Source organism: Pavona decussata, unplaced genomic scaffold (genome assembly GCF_977016875.1).
Source record: "Pavona decussata unplaced genomic scaffold, jaPavDecu1.1 SCAFFOLD_46, whole genome shotgun sequence".
In the NCBI taxonomy this organism is placed as follows: Eukaryota; Metazoa; Cnidaria; class Anthozoa; order Scleractinia; family Agariciidae; genus Pavona; species Pavona decussata.
In genome coordinates this window covers 1,863,156-1,879,089 of record NW_028145468.1, presented here as the reverse complement: position 1 = coordinate 1,879,089, position 15,934 = coordinate 1,863,156, and the positions used below count along the sequence as shown (strand labels likewise).

The 15,934-nt window shown below is 39.2% G+C and overlaps 1 protein-coding gene and 1 long non-coding RNA gene across 3 annotated transcripts in view; one reads left to right on the top strand and one right to left on the bottom strand.

Annotated features, from left to right (window-relative positions):
* LOC146482428 (uncharacterized) overlaps nucleotides 1–727 on the top strand; it is an 89,440-nt gene extending 88,713 nt beyond the window's left edge. The window contains exon 2 of the long non-coding RNA XR_014864147.1: nucleotides 206–727. This is a non-coding gene — a long non-coding RNA (uncharacterized LOC146482428). The remainder of the gene's footprint in view (nucleotides 1–205) is intronic.
* Nucleotides 561–15,869, bottom strand: LOC146482427 (uncharacterized). Of its 2 annotated transcripts, none has more exons than XM_085107290.1 (11): nucleotides 10,116–10,234; nucleotides 8,851–9,089; nucleotides 8,263–8,285; nucleotides 7,188–7,219; nucleotides 6,637–6,694; nucleotides 5,533–5,632; nucleotides 4,706–4,817; nucleotides 3,661–3,703; nucleotides 3,489–3,559; nucleotides 1,995–2,103; nucleotides 561–953 (listed from the first exon to the last, which is right to left on the bottom strand). In XM_085107290.1, exons 2-11 carry the CDS (start codon nucleotides 8,987–8,989, stop codon nucleotides 723–725), a joined length of 918 nt encoding a protein of 305 aa, XP_084963416.1. In that variant the 5' UTR covers nucleotides 8,990–9,089; nucleotides 10,116–10,234; the 3' UTR covers nucleotides 561–722. The 2 variants fall into 2 exon arrangements, with proteins under 2 accessions (XP_084963416.1, XP_084963415.1); XM_085107289.1 differs by lacking the exon at nucleotides 8,851–9,089 and adding an exon at nucleotides 15,445–15,869 and having other exon boundaries at nucleotides 563–953; nucleotides 10,116–10,253.
* Nucleotides 15,870–15,934: the final 65 nt, after the last annotated feature.

Genomic DNA, 15,934 nt, shown 5'->3' with positions numbered 1-15,934 from the left:
ACGAGGCTTATATGAAATTAGGTTTCCTCACAAAAAAAAAATAATAATAATAAAATAAAAAATAAAATAAAAAAACAAGAGTGAATCACCAGGTGGGCTCGATTTCCGCCGCTCCCTCGGGTCTAGCTTTCCTTCCCGAGAAGAGACGCTTCGGGGGTAAGCGCGGGCTCATTTCTTGGTAGGTACTTTATATGGTAATGATCAGGTACTTTAACTGTGGATGAGCAACAGGCAGAATTTTTGTTTACCAGATCTCCTTAAAATTTAATTCCCGGACTATAAAACGTATTTCACTGACCACTACTCCTAAAATCCTTAGTGGAGGCACGGTGGTGCAATTGTTACTGCGCCGGAGTTTCAATCGGAGAGTCGGAAGATCGATAGTTTAAGGCTAGATCGGTCTCTTCATTGCTGTGGTTTCCTTAGACAAGAAACTTCGCTCCACATTGTCTTTCTTCTCGTACAAATCGGTACCAGCGACATACTGCTGGGGGTAACCCAGTGGTGGGCTAACATCCCATCCAGGAAGGGGGGGGGGGGGGGAGGGAGAGTAGCAATAATTCTAGTTGTTTCCTTTCTCACAATACACAAACACACCTCCACTAAAGTTTCAGAAAATGAAGCACCATTTTGAATGTCGTCATATGTTAGGGCGTGTCTTAACCTTACTGTCAAAATAATATGTTAAGCTTACAAAGTAATAAACGTAATTCTGTTAACTATTAAACTTCAAGTTCAAGATGGCGGCTTCTTTCAGTGAACCAAATGAGGCGGTCATCCCGTATGTGTCCAACGGGAAGCCGCTGGTCCAACGGCTTGACTGTTGCCTCGAAGCTGTAAGTCTTTACAACTTGTACCGCAGGCTCATACTGACATTGACCAGTTCTTAGAGAAGCGGGGATTTCAAGCTGAGTGAGGTTAGCCGTAAAATATCCATTTACTGCCATGAATTTCTGAGGGGAAAATTAAAACAGAACTTCAATACCAAGAGAAGGTATATGCGAGGGTGATGTTCACACGGCAAACCAAACCTTGCAAATTCATGTTGGCAAATGTGTGAACGTCAGTTATGCCCGTCAGACTTTTGAAACGCAAAACTAGAATCCCCACGCTAGCCTGCAAGCAAGCTCTCCAATTGGGGTCTCACTCAAAACATGAGGGAACTTAAGCAGCGGCAACGGCAACGAAAACGTCACTTGAAAATATAACTTTATTTCATTTGTGCTACTTCGCGATTATTTGAACTGGTTCAACTTTTACAGAAAAGGCGAACTACCAAGGAACCAAATTGGTAGGAGTGGCGTTCAAGTTAAGAAAGAGAATGAAAAATTCACTGTTCACGTACCGCACAAAACCTTGAATTTGGTCATTTCACGTAGTTGTATTGCAGAGGACAGCAAAGAAAAGTACCAAATTTAAAACCCATGTGCAGAGCGATTGCTTTTCCTCATTAAACTTATTGTTTTGCGGCGTTGTCGTCGCTGTCGCCGTCGTTGTTTCTTAAGTTCCCTATATTTGGGGCACGAGCGGCGAGCAAAGCGAACCGCGAGATGATTGGGACGGGAGCAGGAGATGGAGATGGAGACCTTGGAACGATAACTGAAGATCCTCTCGCCGCTTGTACCCTTACTTGAGACCCCAGATTGAAGAGCTAGCTTGCAGCTTACCGACACGCTCGCCTCCCGCGCTTGTGCTCGATAATCCCCCACTGAAGAAAACAGTGAATCGGAGGAAGAGTGCTAGTCGAAAACAAGTTAGACCGGAAAGATGTTTTCAAGGACAGAAATTTACAGTTTAAATTCCGAACAATTCACCACAAGGTCCCATTAACTTAGAACATTTAAAATTCCTATTGCTTAGTAATATGAATATGGTATTAAATTTTTTTCTTTAAATTCATTTTCGCGAGTATTAAATTTCGCGATTTTTTTGAAATCGCGAAAATCGCGGAAAATTAGTTAGACTTTGATTCTTTAGAAGAGAAACACACTTACCTTTTCAGCATCATAGAGCATAACAAGGGCGGAGTAGACAGGCCAGTTTGGCGTACGAACAAACTGCGTTGTATTTATTGCATCAGTGCTGAATTGTATGAATCCCCATCTTCATAGAAAGACAAGAGAACAAAAGCATAATTATTACGGAGAAGTGCTTCAATAGTCTTTTAAGACCTTGTATCATACTGATTCCACGCGACACCCGGGCTCAAAGGTGGGTTCTTATTTGAGTTATACAGTAATCTATAGGTAATTAAAGGCAATGGTTATGAAACCTGGCAAAATTCTTTGTTATATGTTTTTGTTTGCCTTTTTGGCCTTGACCCTGCACAAACAAAAATAGAATTCGGAATGTGTTGGAGCAACTGACCCTCGATTAACTATGAGTAATCTAACACAATTCAGTTCATTCAATCAAGAAAAAAAATACAGACATTTACACTACCAAAACGACGTTTGTGAAGTTTTTTAAAGGTAAGAAACTGAACAGAGTGTAATTAATGAGAGGATATTGCAACGCAATATAAAAGGAAAGTGCATCCCCAATTCCTATTGTATCTCTGGTGAGACTTTACTGTCTCTGTCAGCTCTGTCAGAGTCAAATATGTCGGCGCGCTGGTGTAGTGGTTGGGGCACCATTCTTCCTTGGAGACCCAGAGGCAGTCAGTCGGGTCTCCGAGGATGTCTACCATTCAGTGGATAGAACGTTTGATTGGAAGGTAGGATGGTTCAATGCTGGTCTCTACATGGGGTAGTTTCCCTGGAAAAGAAACGTTGCTCTACATTGTGTCTCTATGACCCTGCGGTGAAAAAAAAAATCCTATCCAGGGAGGAGAAGTAATGTTCCAAGTCTCTTCATGCTAGGTATTCTGTGATGGACCAGCATTCCATCAAGGGGGAAGTACAGTCGAACCTCCCGTAGGCGACCACCCAAAATGTCAAGATTTAGTGGTCGCTTACGGGAGGTGGTCGCTTACAAGAGTCAAACTAGAGGGGGTCTCTACCGGGAACAGGTCTGGCACATCTCCTTATCAGAAAATAATTTATCGCATACAGATTTCTAATTAAAATACGACCAGTGCTAGTTTGTCGCTAAAAGTTCCTCGTAAACTCTGAGTAGCCCAGTACATACAGCGAACATGGAGATCAGACCATGTGTCAAGTGGTCGCTTACAATACGTTAAAAACAATGAAAAATTATACCGTCATCTCAAAAAGTGGTTGCAGTCGCTTATGAGAGGTGGTCTTATACGAGAGGTTCCAACTATAGGGGTTTGACTGGGAAAAATTGGCGTTTTGGGTTGTCGCTTATGGGAGGTGGTCACTTACGAGAAGTGATTGCACATGGAGGTTCGACTGTTATGCTCCTTGTCATGCTGGGTGTCCTGTGATGGACTAGTGTCCCATACAGAGGGGAGGAGGGGAGGGGGGAAGATGTAATACTCTCAGTTACTGAATGGGGCTTAACTGTATAATCATGCATAAACCTACCTTTCAGGGAGGTGCATGTTAATGGCGCCTTGTGATGACCACACCCAGTTATCTTCTGGTACATTTGGAACCTTCAACCAAAACATTCACTTCAGCTGGTAAGGTACCATAAAGTTAATATTTTGTTCATTTCAAATAGTAGTTTCTAGGAAATAATGCATTGTGTACCAACCTTTTCATAATGTCCATTGACATTCCTTACATGCCATTCAACCCTGTACAGTTAAGAAAGGAAGTGTTTCATTGCACTTGTCAAACCAGGTTATGATGAATAGATTGATGTTAACTAACAATAAAATGACAATGATGGTGCTGTGTAGCCTTAAATATATATCATGGCAGTTCACAGACAGCTGTAAGAATGCTATTAGACGTCAACATTTACTTTAATCTCATCTAATACTTCCAAACTCACCATTCACACCCCCACCCCCCCCCCCCCTACCCCCAGGCATTTGAACCTTTGAAATATGGCTTGTTCAGATTCCCGCCCCATGGAACCCAAAAGCTATTCAAATGTCCTAACATACACCACCAAATTTGACAATCAATGCCCCTCCCCGAAAACAAATGTTTCAATTCTTGGTATACCCATCAAATTTTCTATATATACGCCTTTTGCAAAATGGCTGACATTTTAAAATTCTTTTGTCTACACTCAAATTAGCCTCGCTAACCTTGTTCAAGATAAAATATTCTTTTCAGTTTTGAACTCAAGAACGATGTTATTAAGGCTAATTTGAATGCAAACAAAAGAACATTAAAATGTCAGCCATTTCTGCATAGGGTCTATACTCTTTTTAGTTTAACAATCGCTGACAAAAGCGACATTTTTCCCCTTCAGCTTGTCCATTCACAGATCAGGAACCATGTGTATTCTGCCAGACAAGAAGAAACGCCTAAACTTGACACTTGAAGTTTCAATTTCCAACCCCTCTCAGAAAAAAATTTAAACTCCCCACCCTCTGGAAGGCCTTTTTTGCATCAAATGCCCTTACTTCCCCAGGTACAGAAAATAGTCAAATATCTAGGGTATGCCAGGGGAGGGGGGGATGTCAAAGGTTCAAATTGATCAGCGCATAATTAAGTAATATTGCCATGCATGTTTCCCTGGTCTTTTCGTTGAAACATAATTTCACTGAAATATTTCTATGTTCCTCCTCTAGCCAACAAAACAAGGAATAAATATACTGTAATTAGATCAAGTTAAAACAAACCTGCTAAAATTAATTCTCCACTGGTCTTTGTTGTTGGGTGGTGCTGAAGCTGTGGGGCTGTGATCAACAAGACTACTAAAGGGAAGAGCCAGTTCCACTGTCCAGAACTTGTCTTGGGAGGAGACGAGTGCAATATATTTATTGATAAAAGAAACATTAATGTCATCAATAATATTAATCCAAAAACGAAATTACCTTATCAACAATACTGGATTACCCTAAGCATTATATGTTTCCTGTAGTTCTCTGGTAACATTTTCATATACAACTGTCTGGAGAGGCACAATTGAAGGGGTGCGTGGAAAAAAACCCTAAGTGACATCTGATCTCATGTCAAATTCTCCTTTGCTCATAGAAGGAAGAACAAGGCAATTTGCTAGGAGAATTAAGTAGTCTATCAGATGTCACTTAGGGCTTTTTTCAACACACCCCTTCAATTAACATTTCACTTTAGATTGGGACCCACACAAACACTCCAGGTCAAAACTGTGATGTGCTAGCCATTTAACTCACTTACAGGAAAAGCCCCTCTCTACAAAACCTCAGTATGCAGGGTAGAGTCAACAAACTAGGGTAACTCCATATGAACTTAACAATATACTCTGGTTTCTGGAATTGAAACAACTATAATAAATTATAACTACAGCTGTATTTAATCCACAAAATAATCTCCAGAAAAATGCAATTAATATTAAGAACCATTCAATTCCCAAACACTCTTATTATCAACTGTTCTAGCTTTTAATTATTTTTAATTGAGATGATAGAGGTTTGTCACCCCCTAGAAAATTTAAATTAAAAATGTTATAATGAGTCACTTAAATCACCTGTAACAGATGGATTATTAATAGGTCCAGACACAAAAATAGCACTTTTCATGGTTGGCATCTCCCAGCTGCTATTTGGTGTACCACCATTGAGATATGGCTGCCAAGGAAACAATAAACTAGTATATTGTCAACTGCAATACCACAATGGCTGACTTCAGATTTAACCATTACCACGCCAGGCATCCACAGAGTGATCCACAAAGTGGCAGGGTTCAGAAATCATTGCAAACCCTCCATGCCCATTCACAAATAATAATAATTAAATTGTCCTTCTGCTGGCACAGGATTAGCCTGTTCCAGGCTCCATGAGAGATGTGAAGGAGCAGGAGGGATGGAGGGGGGTTTTTGTTCCTCTCGCCCACTGACCTTTGCATCTCTCGCAGAGCCTGTCCCCATGCATTTTCATTCCTCCCACCCGTTCCTTTGCGTCTCTCTCCTAGCCTGGAACAGGCTAGCACAGGCTCTAGACTGTCAGGGTGAAAGGAAAGCTTGCAGGTTCAAATCCCGGCTAGACTACCAACTAGGGGAAAACATCACTACTGTTGGTAAGATCATGTCATGCTACCTCGATGATAAATTTGCATCACTGGGGAGGGGGGGAGGCGGAAGGGATGAAATAAATAATTCAAAGAAGCTGTTGGCCTTGAGTCCTTCACTGCAGGCAATTCAATTCAAACAATTCAAAGAAGGGTTAAATGGACCTATGACTTTGTTTGACGAGAGCAGGTTATGTTCCAATGAATTTGGTAATTAAAAGTGAGTAGTATAAGACATCCTGGGCAGTGGGGTGGACCGTTAAGTCAACAAGGTTTTGGGTGGGTATATGTGCCGGGCCCGAGATATCCAAATAAAATTATTTGGACCCTCTTTTAGAAGGGTTTTGCATAAAAAAGACTGGATTGATCAATTTTTTTTATAAACCACATCCTAGAAAATGCCTTGAAAGTGCACAACCTGTTCTAGCTCTATATCATGCCCAAAACCACATCCTTATTGGGGTGGTACAAGCACATTAGTGATATAGCTCTTGTGAGGGAGTCCCCTCTCTCCCCTCCCAAGTGCATATAATTTGTTTCTCATCTCCAGCTAGTCTGCACTTACCTTGTTAAGCTCAAGGTCCCAGGTAGTGTTAATGGCATTTATTTCAAATTCTTTGTACCTGGGTGAATAAAAGAAAATAATTTACACCAAATATGGCCTAACCTTAATGCTTGCAGAAAGATGCAAGCTTATAGTTTATTTTGCTGTTCGCGCACGGCCAATTTCGCATCTGCCCTTACCATCTTATAGTGATAAAAACAGGAGGCTAAATTTTTTATTTATTTGAATGTCTATCAATGAGTACAGCAAATACAAAGTTCTGTTGTATCATTTAGCCCACACAGTATTAAGATGGATAGTAGGTAGCTGTTATTGTTGTTGTTGTTCTTGTTCCGGGAAAGAATGTCCACCAGGTAACTGAAATTTAGCATGTGAACTTCATTTCAGTTACTAAACATTGCTCTATATTTTTCTCCGCTGGTTTCCGCTTTGTTTTCAAGAAATAATGATGGGTATAAGTCTGAAATTTAATTATTCAATCAAATAAACATAATATTACTTACTCTAACCATTAATTTAAACATTCAAATTTCTTATAATAAAATTATTACCAGTGAGTATCTCCATCTGGGTCCATAAAAACCTATTAACAAAATGATGGGATAATAATCAAATGTATGGTATATTAATTTAATTATAACAATTGCAATTATTGCATTGATAATGCCTTAATAACCAAGTACTGTAGATATATTTAATTAATTGTACATTCATTTGATAATGCCACATACTTAAAGTTAGAGACAAGATCTTTTTAACCCTTTAAGCCCTGACAGTGATCAGCATCAAATTTCTCCTAGTTATTTTAATGCTTATTCAACCCCTGAGGTCATGAGAATTAAGGATATCATATCACTTGAGGTGAAATTTCTTGATATGTAATTAACTTATCCCTGGTACTTTTATAAGAAACATATTGGAACAAGATAGGAGAATTTGTTCTAAGGGTTAAAGGGTTAAACAACTATGTGCAAACCCAGATTAAAAACTGTAGTATGTTATTTCTGAGAACCATGCAGACTATCTTCTGATCATTTTCCCACAAAAATTAAATTGTGACCAAATCATAAACAATCATCAAATGAATGTGCAGTTCCAGAAAATATCCGTACTCGCCTCCCCCCCCCCCCCCGAAGGTTCTTTTTTTGTTTGTTTTGCACCCCAACCACCCCCCCCCCCCCACTCCAAAGGCTAGGAAATTCAGTATAACTTTGCTTCTATAATTTTGACTTTTAAGACCCCCTCCCCCTAAGAATTTCCAATGAACTTCCATGGGGTGTGTCTGGATTATTTCTGGAACTGCACAACGGCATGGAAAATAAAACCATTCTAAATTTTATAGGCCAGTAATAATCTTCCACATACTCACATTTAGCAAAATTTTGACAATGCTCAAGATTTAAATACAGACTGCTCAAGACACATACAGACTGGCTTTTTTTCCTTCCATCTTTTCTTCCCTCTTTTCTTTTCTCTTTTCTCCCAATTCTATTTTCTTCTGTACTTCTGTTGGCCTTTCAGCCGACTTACCAAACATTCCTTGCTTATACATGAACACGTAAAGAAAATGAATCCATTCTAGATTTTAAGCTACCTTTAGTTACCTTTTAGCTTATGAGAACTTACCTCAAAGTCATTATCTTGAAACACTGAAGATAAAACAGAAGAAAAATGTTTAATGCATGCTCTAAACAATGACCTTTATGTGTGCATATCAATAACTCAGTCTTAATTGCCACCTCCTAACAAGTGCATTCCCAGAATATTAATATCCATGCATACTTCCCCCATGGAAGGTTTTTTGTTTTCCAACCCCCATCCCCCCAGGAAATTCCAGTTTAGCTTCATACTTTGCTTCTAAAATTTTGACTTTTTAGACCCCTTCCCCCTAGGAATTTCTGATGACCTTCCATGGGGTGGGTATGGATATTTTTTCTGGAACTGCACATTTTAGTATACATGCTGCATAATGTGATTTAAGAATTACAGTAACTAATAACTTACATGTGTCCAAGACATTGTTTACTTGTCCATCTCAACATGCACTAAAAATTGTTACCAGTGTGGTTAAAAGTTAACCAGTCTTAACCAACTAGAGCGCCACATTTCTAAAAGCCATCACAAGCGAGTAATATTTCCCGCCTAGAGTAAACTTTACCACCGTCAAAATACCAGATGTTCTTGAAATGACTTTTACCTCTGTCATTACAGTACCTCTTGTCCTGGGACCAATTCTTGTAAACCATCCTGCTGGCTTTTCTGTCTCCTCCACGGAAGAATTTAAATGAGTGGGGGTAAATGTGGTTTTTGAGTCCTTTAGCAATATTTTCGTCCAACCACCCAGATACGTCATAAACCTATTTCAGGTCGCGGGTTTCTGGAGCAGGAGTGTACGACTCTGGCACTGTCATCACATTTCTCGACTTCAACTTTACAGCAATTGTACTGAATACCTGCAATACAATATGACTGATACAGGATTCAAATCTTGTTGCTTAACCACCGTATAACAATTACTTTATTTGTTCCTTTCCACAAGAAAATTGTTTGGTGTATAGATGTGCAATGACTTGTCATCTGATTTATAATAATTAGTAGAAAAAATTACGTTGTGTGTATTCATTTAACAAACTAATTAAACAGCAGCAAAATACTGCTTGAAATGGCTTTGCTTGGCTTGTAATCATGGCAGTCATCATCTTCAACTACATGTAATCAAAACTACTCCCGTCAGTTGACTTTCGGGTGACCTTTCGTCTGTTGTGCCACGCGTTTTGTGCAAACCTTTATTCAATTTTCGCTAGAGAATACTTCACTTTCCTTAGAAAGAGGAATAAAAGTACCATCTATAATATATATCCATCAATACACGAAAAAAACTACAGTAACTATTTCTAAAACAATTGGTCGCTGTTTTGTCACTGGTAATGTTTATTTTAGGGGGTAAATGTTGCTGGAAAGCCCGCCTTCGCCTTTGTGCATAAAAATGAATTTCATGGTTTGTTCAAACAAGTTAGAATACCTAATATTGCACAAGGGAAAAATCTAAATTTTAAGAAATCCCACCTTGTTTATTGATTTCGGTGAGGGGTAAAAGCCATTTCAAGAACATCTGGTATTTTGATGGTGGTAAAGTTTACTCTAGCTGGCAAATATTACTCGCTTGTGATGGCTTTTGAAAATGCGACACTCCGATTGGTTAAGACTGGGTAGCTTTTACCCTCATTGGTAAAAACTTTTAGTGCATATTGAGATGGACAAGTACACAATGTCTTGGACACGTGTTAACTTAACAGTGTGTTGCCAGCAGGGCTTGGCATACTGAAGAGAAACAGAGTTTTCATCATTCTTGAAGTTAAACTGATAGCAGGAAACACCAATAATATTTTCTCTAATAATTATTATGAGAATGTCAATTGGGCCCTGCTGGTGACACACTGTTTAATTAAAGTACTGTACAGTACTGTTATATTTTTTACCTACTGAATCATGTTTGGTTTGATTTGCCCACACATCGGTCTCTTCAAGAAATGCTCCAATGTACAAGTACTTATTATCCCATCGCATCTTTGCATGTGTTCTGAAACGTGGCTTTTTCCAGTCTGCTCCCTGAATATCTGTGTGGTTATTTTTGGACAAGAGTTCAAATCATTAGCTACAGTTACTGAGTGTATAAAAGGGTCTAGGAACTATCTAAACTGCAACCAGATCAGAGGACTCTGACATATAAGACCATAAAAAATTTAAAAGGTCAGAACCAAGGGAAGTCAATCTGCAAGTTTAAGGATTTTGTGGACAATTAAGTTTGTTTGGCTGAAAGTTAACCAGTTAGGCAAATACTTGCTACCTTTGAAAACTTTCACCCTGTCCTGTCCATTTGTCCAAACGTTCCAGTTTGAAGTTTCGAAAAATTTAGGAGTTGAATAGAATGGTATTTTCTGGTTAACCACAACCGATTTGAAAATAAACCCCTTCCATTCATGAGTTTTCTACTGAAACTAAAGATACATGTAACACAATCAATATACATTGGAGAAACTGCACCCAAGTGGAAAAGCTTGGAATGGATGGAGGGGAATTTTCTGGAATGGACAACCTTCCAAAGTATACCTGTTGTAGGTTAAAATGAATCCCAGGTTAAAATGATTTCAACCTAGGCTGATTTGTATTTTCCTTTGTTTCAGATCTATGTAAATTACCCAACCTTAACATGAAAATGCAAATCAACCTAGGTTGAAATCATTTTAACCTGGAATCATTTTAACCTACCTTTTAACCTGGTCAGGATATGACTTTTTTTTTTTCATAACAAACTTGATTGATCAGGCCCCAGTTATTCATAGAGCAGGTGACTAATGCCTTTATCCAACAAATAAGTCGCTATCCAGTGGATAATAAATCAATATATTGGGGTAAATTTTATCTGCTGGATAATTTAATCCACTCTTTCAACAACTGGGGCCAGAGAATTGGAGGGTTGGAGGCTTCAGGTTGGTCTCTACCTTGCTGTCTTGTTTACTCAGTGCCTCCCTCCGATTAAGCTTTTATATAGCACTTGAGACAATACTGGACCGAGGTATTACCCTGCGATGGACTACAGCTGTACATTCCTGGGGAGTATTACAGGTTAAACACGGAGCGATCCTATAAGACCAGTCTGAACGGTTCAGACTGTCAATCAAAAATCCAAAACGCGCATATCGGATTGGTTGATTACCAAAAATCTTATTTTAGCATGTTCAAGTTCCCGCAACATTAATTCGAAAGAACGTGACGGAAAAGCTGTTTTAGTTCGAATTATTTTGTTCAAAATCAATCCAACGAATATGGCTAAGGGAGAAGAATTTAGAGAGTTAAGTTATCCGTCTATTTTGAGATTGGAAATTCATTTATCGGCTGGTAAAATCTTATCCTTTCGAGATATTTCCGAAATGATTAGGATAAAGTTCGTAAACAAACTCTGTCTCGAAATAGGTTGTTCTTCTGAAACCGGCTTCCGAGATGGAATCGCTTCGATCCTTTGTGTCGTTTAGTGGGGGAGAGATAAGTAAAGACACAAAGTCGCGGAAGCGAAACCTAAAAGAAACAACGGAGCGGGAAAGGGAGGAGAAAAGTGAAGTGTCTCAAGCGGCGAGCGATCGCACGCAAGACGACGGAGCTGATAATCTTTTTGAAGCCGGCCTCTCTATTGCTTACTGTATATAATAAAACTTAAAATATATTTGGTACTGGCTAATTTTAATACTGATGTGAAATCCATTGCCATTATCATTTCATCAATAAGATACATGAGAGCAACATCGGGTCGTGTTTTGTTTATATCTTTGGTGATTTTTCGAATTAGCAAATATTCATGATCAGGTACGAAATGTGTTTAGATGTTTTTATTTTTGACTTGTGCATAGAAGTTTAGAATTTATTGCTGCCACTTCCAGCGGATTAGTAGAGTTAGTTTTCACGTACGTGATCAATAGATACACAAGCGGTAATAAACTTGAACCCGACATGACAACTCGAGCGGCCGTTTAGCGGAAAACATCTGCTAAATTTTGAAAATCCTGCCAGTTTTGGCGAACAACACAGACCCGTTTTGGTTAACAGCATGTTCAGATGGAGGGGTACAGATGTCCAGTTCGTCGCAGGCTTCAGTTTATAATGGTTTCGATCTTTGTACTGTGTATTTGGTAGAAGGATTTCGAATTTCGAGGTATACAGTGCAGGCCAGAATTAAGCGAACCAAAACATACGCGTAAAACGCGTCTGCTGCGGACGCGTATACGCGTCTAAAAATCTGCAGATGCGCGTCTAGTCAGACGCATTAGTATGTATGAGCTAGCTCATTGTTTTCGTATTGTTGATCTTTCATTGTTCTTTTGAATCGCCTGGGAAAAGCGTTTCAGAAGGGTTTGACAATTTATGACTACACTTGTCGACTTTCTTGTAGAACCGGCTCAGCGCAAGAACAATTCCATGTTGTTGAGCGCATGGAAGAATTACATGTAAAAAAATTGCCGCCGAGGTTTACTGTATTTTGCGAAACGAAACGAAATGATGAATAAAGTCTGTAGAATAAAAATGAGAATTTTAGATATCAAGACTGCAACAGTCAGACTTCTGTGTGTGGCAAGTAAAAGAGGAATAAAACGCCGAAAGTGCAGAAATATTATTTAAAGATCGGTACTTTGCGAAACGAGCTCTGCGTACGTAGACCGTGAAAGGATTAAACTTGTTTGTTTATATTTCTAAACGCTATTCTTATTTATTCCTTGCCGCAATGATGAGTCGGGTAGTTCGAGGATTATACAGTATTTGTGGGTAAATCATATAGAATAAACAAATAAATTACGACCCGGAATAAAATCAGTCAATCCACCAAATGATTTTCAACAGACTTCGCTCCTCGCGCGCGCTTCGGTTCAGATTTGCTGACTTACCGTGAACTTTCCCTCATTCTACCTCAAGCATTTACTATCTCCGGCCGCAAAATGTAATCGTTCAGTTGACTTTAAAGATCCAAGGCAATTCCTTTAGTTAAAGGCTTAGGGTAACATAGGAAACTTCAATTTTCGATTACCCGGAACAAACCTAAACGTAAAACACGGAGAGTCTACTGAGTACCGCAACGCTTGATGCATTCCTATATTTACGTTCACTTGGATAAAGCCATAATAGCAACTTTTGCAAGATTGAAAGCTTCTTCTAATGTTATAAAACACGGCTGATCTGAGAGAAGCCGTCGTTTCGACGTAGAAAGAAATTGCCATGCTGATAACATCGGGAAGATTTCAGTCACGTGCTAGGCAACCAAATTCCTGCACATGTATCAAATTTCATTCGACAACAACACGATGTACGGAGGTTCTTGGAAGGAAAACTGGATGCTTTTTTATTCAATCAACACGGGAGCCACAGTGCCTTTCCAATTATAGCCAACTTGTGCCATTTTTACCCCTTCGATGAAACCTCGAAACGCTCTCTTTCGAGTCACAATGTGCGTGTAATTTTTAGAATGACTGTGGATATAACCCGAAACACTCGCCTATTCCATTCACGAGTTCGCGCACAGAGTGCTTTGATTTCGAACAAGTAGTGTTCGACTAATTAGCTTAGATTTATCTTTTCTATAACATACGCTGGATATTCAATATCGGCGAGGAATTGTTTTTAACATCGCCAGTATTTACGCAGATTTACGAAGCGGACAAGATTCGAAATATGATAGCTGTCGCTGGTTGATTTCATAAAATGCTAATTTTGTGTTTGTTGTTAACCCGTTGAATTCTTTTGTTTTATTTGACAATACCACACAAAGAGAACTTACAACGATGAATAACAATAGGAAAAACGCACACAGTTAGACGCGTCTAAAAATACGCGCATACGCGTTTTTGCTGCGTATAAAACGCGTCTGCGTAGTTCGCTTAATTCTGGCCTGCACTGTAGTTTCGTATAATCTTTCGACTGCAGCAACGAAACTTGATTATTTCCGTTATCATCGTTAATCTCGCTAATTTCTGGTGTCTTACAAGATATATAGTTAGCGTTTAGCTTATTTTTATTGATAAATCGATTCCCTCTTCGATTTTACAAATGATAGTTCTTCTCTCTTTTTTCCTCGACCGTTACCGACGTCATCCACCATTATACTGATCCGTTTGGAAGCCAACAAAGCGCTTCAAAGGGGGCATGTCCTTCCCTTTTATAGGATCGCTCCGTGTTTAAAACTGATGGGGAGGTGCGAAGGACTTTTTTGGATTTGAAATTCATGTTTTTGAGACTTTTTTGGGTATAAAATTTTGGCTAGTATTTTTGGGTAGTTTCAATTTTCTACCAGGGATTGTTTTGGGTATTGAAAAAATGAAAAGATTGGCGGTAAAAAATTGCTATGTATGTTAAGCAGACATTAATCTTTTCTGAGTGACTTTACAGTTCAAAAATTAGCTCATGGAATTTTTTTTTTTTTTTTTTTGGGGGGGGGGGGGGTTAATTTTGGTTCAGGGGATTTTTTTGGCTTTCTCTTCAAGTCTGAGGGAGTTTTTTGGGTGTTATAGATTATCTATGACCCGGCATTCACACCTCCCTGTCACTTTTAACCCAGAGTACCACCTCCCCCTCTGGGGATAGATTCCATCCCAGTAAGTAGACTGGTACAGTATGACAGATTAAGCTGGTTCAGCTCCAATCACCTGGGCCATTTTAATAAGGCCCAAGGTGTGACAAAAATACCTTTCCATACCCACCTCCCCGAGGTTATCACTCGTTTCCATATCTCAAACTGCCCTTGGACATTTAGCCACATTTACTTACCATAAATCTACATGAAGTGAAGCTTAGGTTAACATAAATTAAAGAAGTCTGGTTAGCCTAAATAGCTCTCTGGTTAGCTTAATTTGGTGGTGACCCGATGGCCCAGATTTGAATCTACAATCATCAACAAAATGTTTTGGGAAGGTTACTCAACAAGGCAACAGAAAGCGGGTATGAAATAAAGACATCGGCACATTTATTACTTTCGTATGTTGAGGCCTTTGTTTGTCGGTTCCCCTTCCCCCTGCCCCCCTGTTCGATGTTGGATTCCCCACAATTCATATACGCGTAAAGATTCACTTTTGAAGCTCAACATTGAAACAGGGGAGGGGAGGAAGGTCGAATCGAAGTAGAACTTTGGAATCCTCCCAAGATTTTTTTCGACGATTGTAGCTCTATTTATATGTTGTGTACCTTCTTTTGCTATCTTACAAATATATGAAGGGTAATATATACTTTGTGTATGAAAATTTGAAGAGAGTGAGTTCCCCTCAAACTTACCTATAAAATCCTCTGTCCATGACACAGAGTCCCATGCTTCCTCGTCCAATTTTCCATCAACGTGAATTCCTTCCTGTTCGTTCCAGTGGTACACCACGTAACTTCTCGGGAAAGGAAGAACGCAGTCCGATGGATAACGGTCCACGGCAAACGAAAACGCCATAAGAGTACAAAATACAACCATAAACATATTTTGATCCTTTTAGATCGTGGTCATGGAATCAGTCTTGATCTTCACATGCACACAGCACACTGTAACATCGGAAATAAAAACTTTAAATTAACGCAGCCAGTGTAGTCATGTGGCACAAGAGAATAACGCTTCCTTAAATTAATATTTGTAAAGTTGGATCTAGAATAACCAAAGAAATCTCGTATAAATATAGGATCGCGATCAGGTGATCAAAATGTCGACGAAAATTCGAATAAGCCCAGGATTTCGTGGTCAGCGGAAAAAAAATTCGTTACCAGTCTTTTGCATGCTGCACAA

Coding starts and splice junctions, on each gene's coding strand:
- LOC146482427 (XM_085107289.1), bottom strand. CDS start 15,634: ATGTTTATGGTTGTATTTTGTACTCTTATGGCGTTTTCGTTTGCCGTG. Junction 2,104..3,488: donor AACATGCACCTCCCTGAAAG/GTAGGTTTATGC, acceptor CTTTCTATGAAG/ATGGGGATTCATACAATTCA. Junction 954..1,994: donor TGCTCTATGATGCTGAAAAG/GTAAGTGTGTTT, acceptor TTTTCCCCTCAG/AAATTCATGGCAGTAAATGG.